General features: G+C 51.0%; 1 protein-coding gene across 1 annotated transcript in view; it reads left to right on the top strand.

The window, feature by feature from the left end:
• Positions 1–20,090, top strand: part of LOC115160293 (versican core protein-like) — a 41,141-nt gene extending 21,051 nt beyond the window's left edge. Inside the window, exons 8-11 of the mRNA XM_029710656.1 lie at positions 16,325–16,503; positions 16,643–16,721; positions 19,269–19,875; positions 20,042–20,090. Coding sequence (XP_029566516.1) covers positions 16,325–16,503; positions 16,643–16,721; positions 19,269–19,875; positions 20,042–20,090 — 914 coding nt within the window. The remainder of the gene's footprint in view (positions 1–16,324; positions 16,504–16,642; positions 16,722–19,268; positions 19,876–20,041) is intronic.
• Positions 20,091–20,160: the final 70 nt, after the last annotated feature.

Below are 20,160 nucleotides of genomic sequence, written 5' to 3' on the forward strand. Positions count from 1 at the left end.
AGACTGCAGTAAGGCAGAGAGAGGATGGAGAGCTTAGAGACTGCAGTAAGGCAGAGAGAGGATGGAGAGGTTGGAGACTGCAGTAAGGCAGAGAGAGGATGGAGAGGTTGGAGACTGCAGTAAGGCAGAGAGAGGATGGAGAGGTTAGAGGCTGCAGTAAGGCAGAGAGAGGATGGAGAGGTTGGAGACTGCAGTAAGGCAGAGAGAGGATGGAGAGGTTGGAGACTGCAGTAAGGCAGAGAGAGGATGGAGAGGTTGGAGACTGCAGTAAGGTAGAGAGGATGGAGAGGTTGGAGACTGCAGTAAGGTAGAGAGGATGGAGAGGTTAGAGACTGCAGTAAGGCAGAGAGAGGATGGAGAGGTTAGAGACTGCAGTAAGGCAGAGAGAGAATGGAGAGGTTGGAGACTGCAGTAAGGTAGAGAGAGGATGGAGAGGTTGGAGACTGCAGTAAGGCAGAGAGAGGATGGAGAGGTTAGAGGCTGCAGTAAGGCAGAGAGAGGATGGAGAGGTTGGAGACTGCAGTAAGGCAGAGAGAGGATGGAGAGGTTGGAGACTGCAGTAAGGCAGAGAGAGGTTGGAGACTGCAGTAAGGAAGAGAGGATGGAGAGGTTGGAGACTGCAGTAAGGTAGAGAGGATGGAGAGGTTAGAGACTGCAGTAAGGCAGAGAGAGGATGGAGAGGTTAGAGACTGCAGTAAGGCAGAGAGAGAATGGAGAGGTTGGAGACTGCAGTAAGGTAGAGAGAGGATGGAGAGTTTGGAGACTGCAGTAAGGTAGAGAGAGGATGGAGAGGTTGGAGACTGCAGTAAGGTAGAGAGAGGATGGAGAGGTTGGAGACTGCAGTAAGGCAGAGAGAGGATGGAGAGGTTGGAGACTGCAGTAAGGCAGAGAGAGGATGGAGAGGTTGGAGACTGCAGTAAGGCAGGAGAGAGGATGGAGAGGTTGGAGACTGCAGTAAGGCAGAGAGAGGATGGAGAGGTTGGAGACTGCAGTAAGGCAGAGAGAGGATGGAGAGGTTGGAGACTGCAGTAAGGTAGAGAGAGGATGGAGAGGTTGGAGACTGCAGTAAGGCAGAGAGAGGATGGAGAGGTTAGAGACTGCAGTAAGGCAGAGAGAGGATGGAGAGGTTGGAGACTGCAGTAAGGTAGAGAGAGGATGGAGAGGTTGGAGACTGCAGTAAGGCAGAGAGAGGATGGAGAGGTTGGAGACTGCAGTAAGGCAGAGAGAGGATGGAGAGGTTGGAGACTGCAGTAAGGCAGAGAGAGGATGGAGAGGTTAGAGACTGCAGTAAGGCAGAGAGAGGATGGAGAGGTTATGAGACTGCAGTAAGGCAGAGAGAGGATGGAGAAGGTTGGAGACTGCCGTAAGCAGTAGAGAGTGATGGAGAGGTTGGAGACTGCCAGTAAGGTAGAGAGAGGATGGAGAGGTTAGGAGACTGCAGTAAGTCAGATAGCTGGATGGAGAGGTTAGGAGACTGCAGTAAGGTAGAGCAGAGAGAGAGGATAGGAGAGGTTAGGAGACTGCAGTAAAGGTAGAGAGAGGCTGGGATGAGGTTAGGAGACTGCAGTAAGGTAAGAGAGGATTGGAGAGGTGAGACTGCAGTAGGCCAGAGATAGGAAGGGAGATGTGTGGAGACTGCAGTCAGGGGAGAGCAGAGAGGGATGGAGAGGTTGGAGACTGCAGTAAGGCAGAGGAGAGGGATGGAGAGGTTGAGGACTGCAGTAAGGTAGAGAGAGGATGGGAGAGGTGGAGACTGCAGTAAGGGATAGGGAGGAGGATGCGATGTTGGAGACTGCAGTAAGGTAGATAGAGAGGATGGAGAGTTATTAGAGACTGCTCGTAAGGCAGAGAGAGGATGGAGAAGGTTAGGAGACTGCAGTAAGGCAGAAGGAGAGGATGGATGAGGTTTGGAGACTGCAGTAAGGTAGAGAGAGGATGGAGAGGTTGGAGACTGCAGTAAGGTAGAGAGAGGATGGAGAGGTTAGAGACTGCAGTAAGGCAGAGAGAGGATGGAGAGGTTAGAGACTGCAGTAAGGCAGAGAGAGGATGGAGAGGTTGGAGACTGCAGTAAGGTAGAGAGAGGATGGAGAGTTTGGAGACTGCAGTAAGGTAGAGAGAGGATGGAGAGGTTGGAGACTGCAGTAAGGCAGAGAGAGGATGGAGAGGTTGGAGACTGCAGTAAGGTAGAGAGAGGATGGAGAGGTTGGAGACTGCAGTAAGGCAGAGAGAGGATGGAGAGGTTAGAAACTGCAGTAAGGTAGAGAGAGGATGGAGAGGTTGGAGACTGCAGTAAGGTAGAGAGAGGATGGAGAGGTTGGAGACTGCAGTAAGGTAGAGAGAGGATGGAGAGGTTAGAGACTGCAGTAAGGTAGAGAGAGGATGGAGAGGTTGGAGACTGCAGTAAGGCAGAGAGAGGATGGAGAGGTTGGAGACTGCAGTAAGGTAGAGAGAGGATGGAGAGGTTGGAGACTGCAGTAAGGTAGAGAGAGGATGGAGAGGTTAGAGACTGCAGTAAGGCAGAGAGAGGATGGAGAGGTTGGAAACTGCAGTAAGGTAGAGAGGATGGAGAGGTTGGAGACTGCAGTAAGGTAGAGAGAGGATGGAGAGGTTGGAGACTGCAGTAAGGTAGAGAGAGGATGGAGAGGTTGGAGACTGCAGTAAGGCAGAGAGAGGATGGAGAGGTTGGAGACTGCAGTAAGGCAGAGAGACGATGGAGAGGTTGGAGACTGCAGTAAGGCGGAGAGAGGATGGAGAGGTTGGAGACTGCAGTAAGGCGGAGAGAGGATGGAGAGGTTAGAGACTGCAGTAAGGCAGAGAGAGGATGGAGAGGTTGGAGACTGCAGTAAGGCAGAGAGAGGATGGAGAGGTTGGAGACTGCAGTAAGGCAGAGAGAGGATGGAGAGGTTGGAGACTGCAGTAAGGTAGAGAGGATGGAGAGGTTGGAGACTGCAGTAAGGTAGAGAGAGGATGGAGAGGTTAGAGACTGCAGTAAGTCAGAGAGAGGATGGAGAGGTTAGAGACTGCAGTAAGGCAGAGAGAGGATGGAGAGGTTGGAGACTGCAGTAAGGTAGAGAGAGGATGAAGAGGTTGGAGACTGCAGTAAGGTAGAGAGAGGATGGAGAGGTTAGAGACTGCAGTAAGGCAGAGAGAGGATGGAGAGGTTAGAGACTGCAGTAAGGCAGAGAGAGGATGGAGAGGTTGGAGACTGCAGTAAGGTAGAGAGAGGATGGAGAGGTTAGAAACTGCAGTAAGGTTGAGAGAGGATGGAGAGGTTGGAGACTGCAGTAAGGCAGAGAGAGAATGGAGAGGTTAGAGACTGCAGTAAGGCAGAGAGAGGATGGAGAGGTTGGAGACTGCAGTAAGGTAGAGAGAGGATGGAGAGGTTGGAGACTGCAGTAAGGCAGAGAGAGGATGGAGAGGTTAGAAACTGCAGTAAGGTAGAGAGAGGATGGAGAGGTTGGAGACTGCAGTAAGTTAGAGAGAGGATGGAGAGGTTGGAGACTGCAGTAAGGTAGAGAGAGGATGGAGAGGTTAGAGACTGCAGTAAGGTAGAGAGAGGATGGAGAGGTTAGAGACTGCAGTAAGGCAGAGAGAGGGAGGGAGAGGTTGGAGACTGCAGTAAGGTAGAGAGAGGATGGAGAGGTTAGAGACTGCAGTAAGGCAGAGAGAGGTTGGAGAGGTTGGAAACTGCAGTAAGGTAGAGAGAGGATGGAGAGGTTGGAGATTGCAGTAAGGTAGAGAGAGGATGGAGAGGTTGGAGACTGCAGTAAGGTAGAGAGAGGAGGGAGAGGTTAGAGGACTGCAGTAAGGTAGAGAGAGGATGGAGAGGTTAGAGACTGCAGTAAGGTAGAGAGAGGATGGAGAGGTTGGAGACTGCAGTAAGGTAGAGAGAGGATGGAGAGGTTGGAGACTGCAGTAAGGTAGAGAGGATGGAGAGGTTGGAGACTGCAGTAAGGTAGAGAGAGGATGGAGAGGTTGGAGACTGCAGTAAGGTAGAGAGAGGATGGAGAGGTTAGAGACTGCAGTAAGGTAGAGAGAGGATGGAGAGGTTAGAGACTGCAGTAAGGTAGAGAGAGGATGGAGAGGTTGGAGACTGCAGTAAGGTAGAGAGAGGATGGAGAGGTTGGAGATTGCAGTAAGGTTGAGAGAGGATGGAGAGGTTGGAGACTGCAGTAAGGTAGAGAGAGGATGGAGAGGTTAGAGACTGCAGTAAGGTAGAGAGAGGATGGAGAGGTTGGAGACTGCAGTAAGGTAGAGAGAGGATGGAGAGGTTGGAGACTGCAGTAAGGTAGAGAGAGGATGGAGAGGTTGGAGACTGCAGTAAGGTAGAGAGAGGATGGAGAGGTTGGAGACTGCAGTAAGGCAGAGAGAGGATGGAGAGGTTGGAGACTGCAGTAAGGCAGAGAGAGGATGGAGAGGTTGGAGACTGCAGTAAGGTAGAGAGAGGATGGAGAGGTTGGAGACTGCAGTAAGGTAGAGAGAGGATGGAGAGGTTGGAGACTGCAGTAAGGCAGAGAGAGGATGGAGAGGTTGGAGACTGCAGTAAGGCAGAGAGAGGATGGAGAGGTTGGAGACTGCAGTAAGGTAGAGAGAGGACGGAGAGGTTAGAGACTGCAGGAAGGTAGAGAGAGGATGGAGAGGTTGGAGACTGCAGTAAGGCAGAGAGAAGATGGAGAGGTTAGAGCCTGCAGTAAGGTAGAGAGAGGATGGAGAGGTTAGAGACTGCAGTAAAGTTGAGAGAGGATGGAGAGGTTGGAGACTGCAGTAAGGTAGAGAGAGGATGGAGAGGTTAGAGACTGCAGTAAGGCAGAGAGAGGATGGAGAGGTTGGAGACTGCAGTAAGGCAGAGAGAGGATGGAGAGGTTAGAGACTGCAGTAAGGCAGAGAGAGGATGGAGAGGTTGGAGACTGCAGTAAGGTAGAGAGAGGATGGAGAGGTTGGAGACTGCAGTAAGGTAGAGAGGATGGAGAGGTTAGAGACTGCAGTAAGGTAGAGAAAGGATGGAGAGGTTAGAGACTGCAGTAAGGTAAAGAGAGGATGGAGAGGTTGGAGACTGCAGTAAGGTAGAGAGAGGATGGAGAGGTTAGAGACTGCAGTAAGGCAGAGAGAGGATGGAGAGGTTGGAGACTGCAGTAAGGTAGAGAGAGGATGGAGAGGTTGGAGTCTGCAGTAAGGCAGAGAGAGGATGGAGAGGTTGGAGACTGCAGTAAGGCAGAGAGAGGATGGAGAGGTTGGAGACTGCAGTAAGGTAGAGAGAGGATGGAGAGGTTAGAGACTGCAGTAAGGTAGAGAGGATGGAGAGGTTAGAGACTGCAGTAAGGCAGAGAGAGGATGGAGAGGTTAGAGACTGCAGTAAGGTAGAGAGAGGATGGAGAGGTTGGAGACTGCAGTAAGGTAGAGAGAGGATGGAGAGGTTGGAGACTGCAGTAAGGTAGAGAGGATGGAGAGGTTAGAGACTGCAGTAAGGTAGAGAAAGGATGGAGAGGTTAGAGACTGCAGTAAGGTAGAGAGAGGATGGAGAGGTTGGAGACTGCAGTAAGGTAGAGAGAGGATGGAGAGGTTAGAGACTGCAGTAAGGCAGAGAGAGGATGGAGAGGTTGGAGACTGCAGTAAGGTAGAGAGAGGATGGAGAGGTTGGAGACTGCAGTAAGGTAGAGAGAGGATGGAGAGGTTGGAGACTGCAGTAAGGCAGAGAGAGGATGGAGAGGTTGGAGACTGCAGTAAGGTAGAGAGAGGATGGAGAGGTTAGAGACTGCAGTAAGGTAGAGAGAGGATGGAGAGGTTGGAGACTGCAGTAAGGCAGAGAGAGGATGGAGAGGTTGGAGACTGCAGTAAGGTAGAGAGAGGATGGAGAGGTTGGAGACTGCAGTAAGGTAGAGAGAGGATGGAGAGGTTAGAGACTGCAGTAAGGCAGAGAGAGGATGGAGAGGTTGGAAACTGCAGTAAGGTAGAGAGGATGGAGAGGTTGGAGACTGCAGTAAGGTAGAGAGAGGATGGAGAGGTTGGAGACTGCAGTAAGGTAGAGAGAGGATGGAGAGGTTGGAGACTGCAGTAAGGCAGAGAGAGGATGGAGAGGTTGGAGACTGCAGTAAGGCAGAGAGACGATGGAGAGGTTGGAGACTGCAGTAAGGCGGAGAGAGGATGGAGAGGTTGGAGACTGCAGTAAGGCAGAGAGAGGATGGAGAGGTTAGAGACTGCAGTAAGGCAGAGAGAGGATGGAGAGGTTGGAGACTGCAGTAAGGCAGAGAGAGGATGGAGAGGTTGGAGACTGCAGTAAGGCAGAGAGAGGATGGAGAGGTTGGAGACTGCAGTAAGGTAGAGAGGATGGAGAGGTTGGAGACTGCAGTAAGGTAGAGAGAGGATGGAGAGGTTAGAGACTGCAGTAAGTCAGAGAGAGGATGGAGAGGTTAGAGACTGCAGTAAGGCAGAGAGAGGATGGAGAGGTTGGAGACTGCAGTAAGGTAGAGAGAGGATGAAGAGGTTGGAGACTGCAGTAAGGTAGAGAGAGGATGGAGAGGTTAGAGACTGCAGTAAGGCAGAGAGAGGATGGAGAGGTTAGAGACTGCAGTAAGGCAGAGAGAGGATGGAGAGGTTGGAGACTGCAGTAAGGTAGAGAGGATGGAGAGGTTGGAGACTGCAGTAAGGTTGAGAGAGGATGGAGAGGTTGGAGACTGCAGTAAGGCAGAGAGAGAATGGAGAGGTTAGAGACTGCAGTAAGGCAGAGAGAGGATGGAGAGGTTGGAGACTGCAGTAAGGTAGAGAGAGGATGGAGAGGTTGGAGACTGCAGTAAGGCAGAGAGAGGATGGAGAGGTTAGAAACTGCAGTAAGGTAGAGAGAGGATGGAGAGGTTGGAGACTGCAGTAAGGTAGAGAGAGGATGGAGAGGTTGGAGACTGCAGTAAGGTAGAGAGAGGATGGAGAGGTTAGAGACTGCAGTAAGGTAGAGAGAGGATGGAGAGGTTAGAGACTGCAGTAAGGCAGAGAGAGGATGGAGAGGTTGGAGACTGCAGTAAGGTAGAGAGAGGATGGAGAGGTTAGAGACTGCAGTAAGGCAGAGAGAGGTTGGAGAGGTTGGAAACTGCAGTAAGGTAGAGAGAGGATGGAGAGGTTGGAGATTGCAGTAAGGTAGAGAGAGGATGGAGAGGTTGGAGACTGCAGTAAGGTAGAGAGAGGATGGAGAGGTTAGAGACTGCAGTAAGGTAGAGAGGATGGAGAGGTTAGAGACTGCAGTAAGGTAGAGAGAGGATGGAGAGGTTGGAGACTGCAGTAAGGTAGAGAGAGGATGGAGAGGTTGGAGACTGCAATAAGGTAGAGAGGATGGAGAGGTTGGAGACTGCAGTAAGGTAGAGAGAGGATGGAGAGGTTGGAGACTGCAGTAAGGTAGAGAGAGGATGGAGAGGTTAGAGACTGCAGTAAGGTAGAGAGAGGATGGAGAGGTTAGAGACTGCAGTAAGGTAGAGAGAGGATGGAGAGGTTGGAGACTGCAGTAAGGTAGAGAGAGGATGGAGAGGTTGGAGATTGCAGTAAGGTTGAGAGAGGATGTAGAGGTTGGAGACTGCAGTAAGGTAGAGAGAGGATGGAGAGGTTAGAGACTGCAGTAAGGTAGAGAGAGGATGGAGAGGTTGGAGACTGCAGTAAGGTAGAGAGAGGATGGAGAGGTTGGAGACTGCAGTAAGGTAGAGAGAGGATGGAGAGGTTGGAGACTGCAGTAAGGTAGAGAGAGGATGGAGAGGTTGGAGACTGCAGTAAGGCAGAGAGAGGATGGAGAGGTTGGAGACTGCAGTAAGGCAGAGAGAGGATGGAGAGGTTGGAGACTGCAGTAAGGTAGAGAGAGGATGGAGAGGTTGGAGACTGCAGTAAGGTAGAGAGAGGATGGAGAGGTTGGAGACTGCAGTAAGGCAGAGAGAGGATGGAGAGGTTGGAGACTGCAGTAAGGCAGAGAGAGGATGGAGAGGTTGGAGACTGCAGTAAGGTAGAGAGAGGACGGAGAGGTTAGAGACTGCAGGAAGGTAGAGAGAGGATGGAGAGGTTGGAGACTGCAGTAAGGCAGAGAGAGGATGGAGAGGTTAGAGCCTGCAGTAAGGTAGAGAGAGGATGGAGAGGTTAGAGACTGCAGTAAGGTTGAGAGAGGATGGAGAGGTTGGAGACTGCAGTAAGGTAGAGAGAGGATGGAGAGGTTAGAGACTGCAGTAAGGCAGAGAGAGGATGGAGAGGTTGGAGACTGCAGTAAGGCAGAGAGAGGATGGAGAGGTTAGAGACTGCAGTAAGGCAGAGAGAAGATGGAGAGGTTGGAGACTGCAGTAAGGTAGAGAGAGGATGGAGAGGTTGGAGACTGCAGTAAGGTAGAGAGGATGGAGAGGTTAGAGACTGCAGTAAGGTAGAGAAAGGATGGAGAGGTTAGAGACTGCAGTAAGGTAGAGAGAGGATGGAGAGGTTGGAGACTGCAGTAAGGTAGAGAGAGGATGGAGAGGTTAGAGACTGCAGTAAGGCAGAGAGAGGATGGAGAGGTTGGAGACTGCAGTAAGGTAGAGAGAGGATGGAGAGGTTAGAGACTGCAGTAAGGTAGAGAGAGGATGGAGAGGTTAGAGACTGCAGTAAGGTAGAGAGAGGATGGAGAGGTTAGAGACTGCAGTAAGGTAGAGAGAGGATGGAGAGGTTAGAGACTGCAGTAAGGTAGAGAGAGGATGGAGAGGTTAGAGACTGCAGTAAGGTAGAGAGAGGATGGAGAGGTTGGAGACTGCAGTAAGGTAAAGAGAGGATGGAGAGGTTGGAGACTGCAGTAAGGTAGAGAGAGGATGGAGAGGTTAGAGACTGCAGTAAGGTAGAGAAAGGATGGAGAGGTTAGAGACTGCAGTAAGGTAGAGAAAGGATGGAGAGGTTAGAGACTGCAGTAAGGTAGAGAGGATGGAGAGGTTGGAGACTGCAGTAAGGTAGAGAGAGGATGGAGAGGTTAGAGACTGCAGTAAGGTAGAGAGAGGATGGAGAGGTTGGAGACTGCAGTAAGGTAGAGAGAGGATGGAGAGGTTGGGAACTGCAGTAAGGCTAGAGAGAGGATGGAGAGGTTGGAGACTTGCAGTAAGGTAGAGAGAGGATGGAGAGGTTGGAGACTGCAGTAAGGTAGAGAGAGGATGGAGAGGTTAGAGACTGCAGTAAGGTAGAGAGAGGATGGAGAGGTTAGAGACTGCAGTAAGGTAGAGAGAGGATGGAGAGGTTGGAGACTGCAGTAAGGTAGAGAGAGGATGGAGAGGTTGGAGACTGCAGTAAGGTAGAGAGAGGATGGAGAGGTTGGAGACTGCAGTAAGGTAGAGAGAGGATGGAGAGGTTGGAGACTGCAGTAAGGTAGAGAGAGGATGGAGAGGTTAGAGACTGCAGTAAGGTAGAGAGAGGATGGAGAGGTTAGAGACTGCAGTAAGGTAGAGAGAGGATGGAGAGGTTGGAGACTGCAGTAAGGTAGAGAGAGGATGGAGAGGTTGGAGATTGCAGTAAGGTTGAGAGAGGATGGAGAGGTTGGAGACTGCAGTAAGGTAGAGAGAGGATGGAGAGGTTAGAGACTGCAGTAAGGCAGAGAGAGGATGGAGAGGTTGGAGACTGCAGTAAGGTAGAGAGAGGATGGAGAGGTTGGAGACTGCAGTAAGGTAGAGAGAGGATGGAGAGGTTGGAGACTGCAGTAAGGTAGAGAGAGGATGGAGAGGTTGGAGACTGCAGTAAGGTTGAGAGAGGATGGAGAGGTTGGAGACTGCAGTAAGGCAGAGAGAGAATGGAGAGGTTAGAGACTGCAGTAAGGCAGAGAGAGGATGGAGAGGTTGGAGACTGCAGTAAGGTAGAGAGAGGATGGAGAGGTTGGAGACTGCAGTAAGGCAGAGAGAGGATGGAGAGGTTAGAAACTGCAGTAAGGTAGAGAGAGGATGGAGAGGTTGGAGACTGCAGTAAGTTAGAGAGAGGATGGAGAGGTTGGAGACTGCAGTAAGGTAGAGAGAGGATGGAGAGGTTAGAGACTGCAGTAAGGTAGAGAGAGGATGGAGAGGTTAGAGACTGCAGTAAGGCAGAGAGAGGATGGAGAGGTTGGAGACTGCAGTAAGGTAGAGAGAGGATGGAGAGGTTAGAGACTGCAGTAAGGCAGAGAGAGGTTGGAGAGGTTGGAAACTGCAGTAAGGTAGAGAGAGGATGGAGAGGTTGGAGATTGCAGTAAGGTAGAGAGAGGATGGAGAGGTTGGAGACTGCAGTAAGGTAGAGAGAGGATGGAGAGGTTAGAGACTGCAGTAAGGTAGAGAGGATGGAGAGGTTAGAGACTGCAGTAAGGTAGAGAGAGGATGGAGAGGTTGGAGACTGCAGTAAGGTAGAGAGAGGATGGAGAGGTTGGAGACTGCAATAAGGTAGAGAGGATGGAGAGGTTGGAGACTGCAGTAAGGTAGAGAGAGGATGGAGAGGTTGGAGACTGCAGTAAGGTAGAGAGAGGATGGAGAGGTTAGAGACTGCAGTAAGGTAGAGAGAGGATGGAGAGGTTAGAGACTGCAGTAAGGTAGAGAGAGGATGGAGAGGTTGGAGACTGCAGTAAGGTAGAGAGAGGATGGAGAGGTTGGAGATTGCAGTAAGGTTGAGAGAGGATGTAGAGGTTGGAGACTGCAGTAAGGTAGAGAGAGGATGGAGAGGTTAGAGACTGCAGTAAGGTAGAGAGAGGATGGAGAGGTTGGAGACTGCAGTAAGGTAGAGAGAGGATGGAGAGGTTGGAGACTGCAGTAAGGTAGAGAGAGGATGGAGAGGTTGGAGGACTGCAGTAAGGTAGAGAGAGGATGGAGAGGTTGGAGACTGCAGTAAGGCAGAGAGAGGATGGAGAGGTTGGAGACTGCAGTAAGGCAGAGAGAGGATGGAGAGGTTGGAGACTGCAGTAAGGTAGAGAGAGGATGGAGAGGTTGGAGACTGCAGTAAGGTAGAGAGAGGATGGAGAGGTTGGAGACTGCAGTAAGGCAGAGAGAGGATGGAGAGGTTGGAGACTGCAGTAAGGCAGAGAGAGGATGGAGAGGTGGGAGGACTGCAGTAAGGTAGAGAGAGGACGGAGAGGTTAGAGACTGCAGGAAGGTAGAGAGAGGATGGAGAGGTTGGAGACTGCAGTAAGGCAGAGAGAGGATGGAGAGGTTAGAGCCTGCAGTAAGGTAGAGAGAGGATGGAGAGGTTAGAGACTGCAGTAAGGTAGAGAGAGGATGGAGAGGTTGGAGACTGCAGTAAGGTAGAGAGAGGATGGAGAGGTTAGAGACTGCAGTAAGGCAGAGAGAGGATGGAGAGGTTGGAGACTGCAGTAAGGCAGAGAGAGGATGGAGAGGTTAGAGACTGCAGTAAGGCAGAGAGAGGATGGAGAGGTTGGAGACTGCAGTAAGGTAGAGAGAGGATGGAGAGGTTGGAGACTGCAGTAAGGTAGAGAGGATGGAGAGGTTAGAGACTGCAGTAAGGTAGAGAAAGGATGGAGAGGTTAGAGACTGCAGTAAGGTAGAGAGAGGATGGAGAGGTTGGAGACTGCAGTAAGGTAGAGAGAGGATGGAGAGGTTAGAGACTGCAGTAAGGCAGAGAGAGGATGGAGAGGTTGGAGACTGCAGTAAGGTAGAGAGAGGATGGAGATGTTAGAGACTGCAGTAAGGTAGAGAGAGGATGGAGAGGTTAGAGACTGCAGTAAGGTAGAGAGAGGATGGAGAGGTTAGAGACTGCAGTAAGGTAGAGAGAGGATGGAGAGGTTAGAGACTGCAGTAAGGTAGAGAGAGGATGGAGAGGTTAGAGACTGCAGTAAGGTAGAGAGAGGATGGAGAGGTTGGAGACTGCAGTAAGGTAAAGAGAGGATGGAGAGGTTGGAGACTGCAGTAAGGTAGAGAGAGGATGGAGAGGTTAGAGACTGCAGTAAGGTAGAGAAAGGATGGAGAGGTTAGAGACTGCAGTAAGGTAGAGAAAGGATGGAGAGGTTAGAGACTGCAGTAAGGTAGAGAGGATGGAGAGGTTGGAGACTGCAGTAAGGTAGAGAGAGGATGGAGAGGTTAGAGACTGCAGTAAGGTAGAGAGAGGATGGAGAGGTTGGAGACTGCAGTAAGGTAGAGAGAGGATGGAGAGGTTAGAGACTGCAGTAAGGCAGAGAGAGGTTGGAGAGGTTGGAAACTGCAGTAAGGTAGAGAGAGGATGGAGAGGTTGGAGATTGCAGTAAGGTAGAGAGAGGATGGAGAGGTTGGAGACTGCAGTAAGGTAGAGAGAGGATGGAGAGGTTAGAGACTGCAGTAAGGTAGAGAGAGGATGGAGAGGTTAGAGACTGCAGTAAGGTAGAGAGAGGATGGAGAGGTTGGAGACTGCAGTAAGGTAGAGAGAGGATGGAGAGGTTGGAGACTGCAGTAAGGTAGAGAGGATGGAGAGGTTGGAGACTGCAGTAAGGTAGAGAGAGGATGGAGAGGTTGGAGACTGCAGTAAGGTAGAGAGAGGATGGAGAGGTTGGAGACTGCAGTAAGGTAGAGAGAGGATGGAGAGGTTAGAGACTGCAGTAAGGTAGAGAGAGGATGGAGAGGTTAGAGACTGCAGTAAGGTAGAGAGGATGGAGAGGTTGGAGACTGCAGTAAGGTAGAGAGAGGATGGAGAGGTTGGAGATTGCAGTAAGGTTGAGAGAGGATGGAGAGGTTGGAGACTGCAGTAAGGTAGAGAGAGGATGGAGAGGTTAGAGACTGCAGTAAGGCAGAGAGAGGATGGAGAGTTTGGAGACTGCAGTAAGGTAGAGAGAGGATGGAGAGGTTGGAGACTGCAGTAAGGTAGAGAGAGGATGGAGAGGTTGGAGACTGCAGTAAGGTAGAGAGAGGATGGAGAGGTTGGAGACTGCAGTAAGGCAGAGAGAGGATGGAGAGGTTGGAGACTGCAGTAAGGCAGAGAGAGGATGGAGAGGTTGGAGACTGCAGTAAGGTAGAGAGAGGACGGAGAGGTTAGAGACTGCAGGAAGGTAGAGAGAGGACGGAGAGGTTGGAGACTGCAGTAAGGCAGAGAGAGGATGGAGAGGTTAGAGCCTGCAGTAAGGTAGAGAGAGGATGGAGAGGTTAGAGACTGCAGTAAGGTAGAGAGAGGATGGAGAGGTTGGAGACTGCAGTAAGGTAGAGAGAGGATGGAGAGGTTAGAGACTGCAGTAAGGCAGAGAGAGGATGGAGAGGTTGGAGACTGCAGTAAGGCAGAGAGAGGATGGAGAGGTTAGAGACTGCAGTAAGGCAGAGAGAGGATGGAGAGGTTGGAGACTGCAGTAAGGTAGAGAGAGGATGGAGAGGTTGGAGACTGCAGTAAGGTAGAGAGGATGGAGAGGTTAGAGACTGCAGTAAGGTAGAGAAAGGATGGAGAGGTTAGAGACTGCAGTAAGGCAGAGAGAGGATGGAGAGGTTGGAGACTGCAGTAAGGTAGAGAGAGGATGGAGAGGTTGGAGACTGCAGTAAGGCAGAGAGAGGATGGAGAGGTTGGAGACTGCAGTAAGGCAGAGAGAGGATGGAGAGGTTGGAGACTGCAGTAAGGTAGAGAGAGGATGGAGAGGTTAGAGACTGCAGTAAGGTAGAGAGGATGGAGAGGTTAGAGACTGCAGTAAGGCAGAGAGAGGATGGAGAGGTTAGAGACTGCAGTAAGGTAGAGAGAGGATGGAGAGGTTGGAGACTGCAGTAAGGTAGAGAGAGGATGGAGAGGTTAGAGACTGCAGTAAGGTAGAGAGAGGATGGAGAGGTTGGAGACTGCAGTAAGGTAGAGAGAGGATGGAGAGGTTAGAGACTGCAGTAAGGTAGAGAGGATGGAGAGGTTAGAGACTGCAGTAAGGTAGATAAAGGATGGAGAGGTTAGAGACTGCAGTAAGGTAGAGAGAGGATGGAGAGGTTAGAGAAGTGACTTTAATAACTTATGTTGTGTACTCTAATATTCTGAGTCTCTGTGGGTGACTGTGTGCTGAAGGACTCTGTACTCGCTGTACCCACAGTGGCCTGCTTCTATTGATGCTCTGTAGGCAGACAGAATAGAGAGAGAGAGATCACATGGAAAGAGAGTATACAGGACACACTGTTAAAGAGTGTGTGCGCCATGGACAGGAAGGAGACAGTGACCACTCTTAAAGCAGGCTACTGCTGGACAACTGTGACCTAAACTGACCTGATACATCTCCATAATATATTCATATCTCCAGATTACCATCCAAGAAACATTTACGAGGGGTCTCTGAGATCTGTCATGTCAGGAAGCCTTGGCTGCTGTAGGACTTCAGGATCTGTGGGAGCATTTTTACATTCAGGGCTGACCTCATTTAGCTGCGTGTGTGTGTGTGTGCGTGCTTGCAGTCAGGCCTTGGGGAAATGTGTGGCTTGACGAGTTTGAGCTCTGGATGCTTTCTAGGTGTTTTAGGTCTTGTTTTAATAGAGAAGTTGTATCATTATCACCCGTGTCCATTTACAAGCAACACCAGTTTACATGCAACACATCACATTCTGCACAAACAGAATCTGTTGGTCTTAGCTTGGTCCTCCAGAGAGAGCGAAAAAGAGAGAAAGACAGGCATGCATGCACACACACACACACACACACACACACACACACACACACACACACACACACACACACACACACACACACACTACAAGTAAGTATTTCGTTGGATGGTGTATACCATGTGTATCATGTACATTACGACCAATAAAACTTGAAACTTAAAGAAACTTAAACAAATGGCAGAGCCTCTTTTAGATCAATCAGCGATGTATCATTGTCAACTAATTACTCCCTCCTTCTCCAACCTTCATCCCCCCTAACTCCCCCGTCCCCGTGCCTCTCTCCCTTTCCCCTTTGATGTGCGTGAGTCGACCCTGCTCCCCTACCCCCATCCAAGGTAGAACATTTATGAATGGCTATTGTTTATTATTAAAGGGCATATTGTATATTGGATCCAGTAAGTTAGGTAACATTTCACCCAGTAACTCAATAAGAGCTCAGTTCTTAAGTGGGTTATAGTCCTACTGTTTCTACCTTAGAGGAAATTGAGAAATTGAAATATATAGTATTATGGTTCACACTTCCTGTTTCACATATAGTAGATCTTTTTGATTCAGGGTCACAATTGGACACCTCTTTAGGTTGGGAGTGGGTTTTATTAAGATGGGTAAGTCTGACGCACACACACACACATTTAAGTAATTTATTAGACGCTCTTATCCAGAGGGACTTACAGGAGCTCAAGGGCATGTCGACAGATTTTTCACCCAGTCGGCTCAGGGATTTGAACCAGTGACCTTTAGTTTACTGGCCCAACGCTCTTAACCGCTAGGCCGGATATACACACACACACACACACACACACACACACACACACACACACACACACACACACACACACACACACACACACACACACACACACACACACACACACACACACACACACACACACACACACACACACACACACACAGACACAGACACACACACACACACACAGAGATGAAGAGATTTATTTATACCATCTCGTCACGTTTTTTTATTTGTCCCCAGAGATATAACTAACCTCAGGTTTAGTGCTGCCTGTCCATATGTGCTTCCCCCTTGCACCCGTTCCCACGATATATGTTCCATGTGTACCATAAAGATCTAATGAAGACACACAAACCTGCCTTGTTCCAGTAATACGTCTGGCTCGGATCGACCCAGTCGTAGCCAACACACAGCAGACACTATTCACTCTTTGTGGATGGTATTGCAGTGCTGAAACAATTATCATTTATCAGCAATGTGCATGAGGGATTCCCCATGGTGTTTCTGGTAGACCTTAATCTGCAGGATCTGCAGGTCCTGATGCGTGCACACACACACACACACACACACACACACACACACCCTTATTTGGATCCACAATGTAGATTTCAACAGGTATCCAAACCTCTCAAAGGTCCCTGTATACATGGACACTGACAGCTAAAGAAACCTCCTTCTTCTCCAAACAGCTAGGCTGCCCCTAACAGCTGAAACAGAGCAGTACCTAGCCAACTGCTTTGCTTTGGTCTGGAGGCCACGTACTGCAAGCCTATGAATGTGGCTGAGACTGCCAAATATAAGTATCACAGTATATCAGAGGCTGTCCAAGCGTGCTACGAGGGGCTGGTATTTTATGTAGCAGTCAAATGAGCAACTTCTGGAATCAGACCCCCCCCCCCACCATGCAAGAAAGCACATCAACATCGTGGAAAATGTCACAAGGGAGAATTTTTCTTGTTTTACTATTCTTGTGGGTTCCCACTAGGATAGAACCAACCCACACACACACACTCTCTGACTTCTCCCTGTCTTGCTTCTGTGTTTCCAGTGGACCACATCCTGCAGATCCTTGGCCAGCCTCTAGGGGGTAATGGAGATTTCCAGTCCCCGCTCATCCCAGCCTTCCCATTCATCCAGACTGAGGCCATCCAGGGCAGCGAGGACTCTGACAGTATCCATCCCATCACTCTCCCCCCAACGCTAAGCTTCATCAACGGGAAACACCAGGTCAGATTTACTGTGGTTGACTAGATTTGTGAGATATATTCAGCCTCTCTTTCAAGGACAATGGAAGTAGAAAAGCATAATCAGGATGGGTTGCATAAAGTGACACAACAGGAACATGAAAATGAATTCATTCATTTAGGTGACTCTGGAGCCAGAGCTGCCAGGGAAGGAGCAGGAGGCGAGAGGAGACCAGTTTGAGACGGCCACACCAGTCCACAGTGAACTGGGAGAAGAGATGGATCATGATGAGGAGGAGAAGAGCCTCACTCCCTTTGACTATGGAGTCATTCATACTGGAGAGACCAGAGAGTCCACTACTACAGACAGAGACACAGACAGAGACACAGACAGAGACACAGACAGAGACACAACTACAGACAGAGACACAGACAGAGGCACAGACAGAGACACAGACAGAGACACAACTACAGACAGAGACACTACTACAGACAGAGACACAGACAGAGACACAACGACAGACAGAGACACAACGACAGACAGAGACACAACTACAGACAGAGACACAACTACAGACAGAGACACTACTACAGACAGAGACACAGACAGAGACACAGACAGAGACACCTACAGAGACACAGACAGAGACAGAGAAACAGACACATACAGAGTCACAGACAGACACACAACTTCAGTCACAGACAGATATACAAACAGAGAGAGGACACAGACAGGAGGAAAGACAGAGAGCTCCAAAGAAACAACCCTTCTTCCCCAGTCTCTTCCCCAGTCTCTTCCCCAGTCTCTTCCCCAGGCTCTTCCCAGTCTCTTCCCCAGTCTCTTCCCCAGTCTCTTCCCCAGGCTCTTCCCCAGTCTCTTCCCCAGTCTCTTCCTCAGTCTCTTCCCCAGTCTCTTCCCCAGTCTCTTCCTCAGTCTCTTCCCCAGTCTCTTCCCCAGTCTCTTCCCCAGTCTCTTCCCCAGTCTCTTCCCCAGTCTCTTCCCAGTCTCTTCCCAGGCTCTTCCTCAGTCTCTTCCCCAGTCTCTTCCCCAGTCTCTTCCTCAGTCTCTTCCCAGTCTCTTCCCCAGTCTCTTCCTCAGTCTCTTCCCCAGTCTCTTCCCCAGTCTCTTCCTCAGTCTCTTCCCCAGTCTCTTCCCCAGTCTCTTCCCCAGTCTCTTCCCCAGTCTCTTCCCCAGTCTCTTCCCCAGTCTCTTCCCCAGTCTCTTCCCCAGTCTCTTCCCTCAGTCTCTTCCCCAGTCTCTTCCCCAGTCTCTTCCTCAGTCTCTCCCTCAGTCTCTTCCCCAGTCTCTTCCCCAGTCTCTACTCAGTCTCTTCCCTCAGTCTCTTCCCCAGGTCTCATTCCTCAGTCTCTCCCTCAGTCTCTTCCCCAGTCTCAGCCTCAGTCTCTTCCCCAGTCTCTTCCCTCAGTCTCTTCCCCAGTCTCTTCCCCAGTCTCCTCAGTTCTTCCCCAGTCTCTTCCCCAGTCTCCTTCCCAGGCTCTCCCAGTCTCTTCACAGTCTCTCCCAGTCTCTTCCCCAGTCTCAGCCTCAGTCTCTTCCCCAGTCTCTTCCCCAGTCTCTTCCCCAGTCTCTTCCCCAGTCTCTTCCTCAGTCTCTTCCTCAGTCTCTTCCCCAGTCTCTTCCCAGTCTCTTCCCCAGTCTCTTCCTCAGTCTCTTCCTCAGTCTCTTCCCCAGTCTCTTCCCCAGTCTCTTCCCCAGTCTCTTCCCCAGTCTCTTCCCCAGTCTCTTCCCCAGTCTCTTCCTCAGTCTCTTCCCCAGTCTCTTCCCCAGTCTCTTCCCCAGTCTCTTCCCCAGTCTCAGCCTCAGTCTCTTCCCCAGTCTCTTCCCCAGTCTCTTCCCCAGTCTCTTCCCCAGGCTCTTCCCCAGTCTCTTCCCCAGTCTCTTCCCCAGTCTCTTCCCCAGTCTCTTCCTCAGTCTCTTCCCCAGTCTCTTCCCCAGTCTCTTCCCCAGTCTCTTCCCCAGGCTCTTCCTCAGTCTCTTCCCCAGTCTCTTCCCCAGTCTCTTCCTCAGTCTCTTCCCCAGTCTCTTCCCCAGTCTCTTCCTCAGTCTCTTCCCCAGTCTCTTCCTCAGTCTCTTCCCCAGTCTCTTCCTCAGTCTCTTCCCCAGTCTCTTCCCCAGTCTCTTCCCCAGTCTCTTCCCCAGTCTCTTCCCCAGTCTCTTCCTCAGTCTCTTCCTCAGTCTCTCCCTCAGTCTCTTCCCCAGTCTCTTCCTCAGTCTCTTCCCCAGTCTCTTCCCCAGTCTCTTCCTCAGTCTCTTCCTCAGTCTCTTCCTCAGTCTCTTCCCCAGTCTCTTCCCCAGTCTCTTCCCCAGTCTCTTCCTCAGTCTCTTCCTCAGTCTCTTCCCCAGTCTCTTCCTCAGTCTCTTCCCCAGTCTCTTCCCCAGGCTCTTCCTCAGTCTCTTCCTCAGTCTCTTCCCAGTCTCTTCCTCAGTCTCTTCCCCAGTCTCTTCCCCAGTCTCTTCCCCAGTCTCTTCCTCAGTCTCTTCCTCAGTCTCTTCCCCAGTCTCTTCCCCAGTCTCTTCCTCAGTCTCTTCCCCAGTCTCTTCCCCAGTCTCTTCCCCAGTCTCTTCCCCAGTCTCTTCCTCAGTCTCTTCCCCAGTCTCTTCCCCAGTCTCTTCCCCAGTCTCTTCCCCAGGCTCTTCCCCAGTCTCTTCCCCAGTCTCTTCCTCAGTCTCTTCCCCAGTCTCTTCCCCAGTCTCTTCCCCAGTCTCTTCCTCAGTCTCTTCCTCAGTCTCTTCCCCAGTCTCTTCCCCAGTCTCTTCCCCAGGCTCTTCCCCAGTCTCTTCCCCAGTCTCAGCCTCATCCCCTGGTTCCCCCGATACTTCCCCAGATGGCATCTCCCCCTATGAGGACATGGATGGGTCGGGTGGCCATACCCAGGAGGGCTCAACAGATGACACCCGGCCCACCCCAGCCTTAGATAGCCAACCAGGTGTGGTCACGGACGAGACAGAGATTGGAGGGGCGGAGAGCGTCACACACACCCCATCTCACACACACTACACTTACACCAAAGACACACAAACTCCCTCTCAGACCGAGGTAGGAGACTTTGAGGGGTCTACGTCGACAGAAGAGGAAGGCTCGGCCCAGGAGGTGTACCCACCTGAAGACCCCAGAATCACCAGCCCTGGCAGCCCTGGAGCCATTGAGGCTCCCCTGGTGGGGCCTGGGGTGGAGGGACAGGTGACAGTTACACCCGAACCGGGAGCCAGACCAGGAGCCAGACCAGCCCAGGCAGGAGGGACTGTAGGAGACCGCACTGCACATCACATAGACTCTTCTACACAGCACACAGACTACCCCCTGCAGCCTACCACGCAGGATAAAGACCTCTGGACTCATACTGAGGATCAGACCAGATACCCACCTACACATGGGAAGGACCAAACCACCCAGCATGCCTCACACCATAGGGATCACTCCACATACACTAAGGATCATACCAAATACCCCACTACACAAACCACCCAGCATCCAACACACGATGGAGATCACTCCACACACACTACAGAGCAAACCAAACAACCTTCTCACCCTAGATTCCCCACCACCCACCACCAGGAGCAAACCAGCCTCTCTACCACAGATCAGAAGACCACACAGCACCTGAACCAAACACACACACACCCTGCCCACTCCTCCACTCCACCTCCCACCCACTCCTCCACTCCACCTTCTGC

This window comes from Salmo trutta, chromosome 23 (assembly GCF_901001165.1).
Source record: "Salmo trutta chromosome 23, fSalTru1.1, whole genome shotgun sequence".
Classification (NCBI taxonomy): domain Eukaryota; kingdom Metazoa; phylum Chordata; class Actinopteri; order Salmoniformes; family Salmonidae; genus Salmo; species Salmo trutta.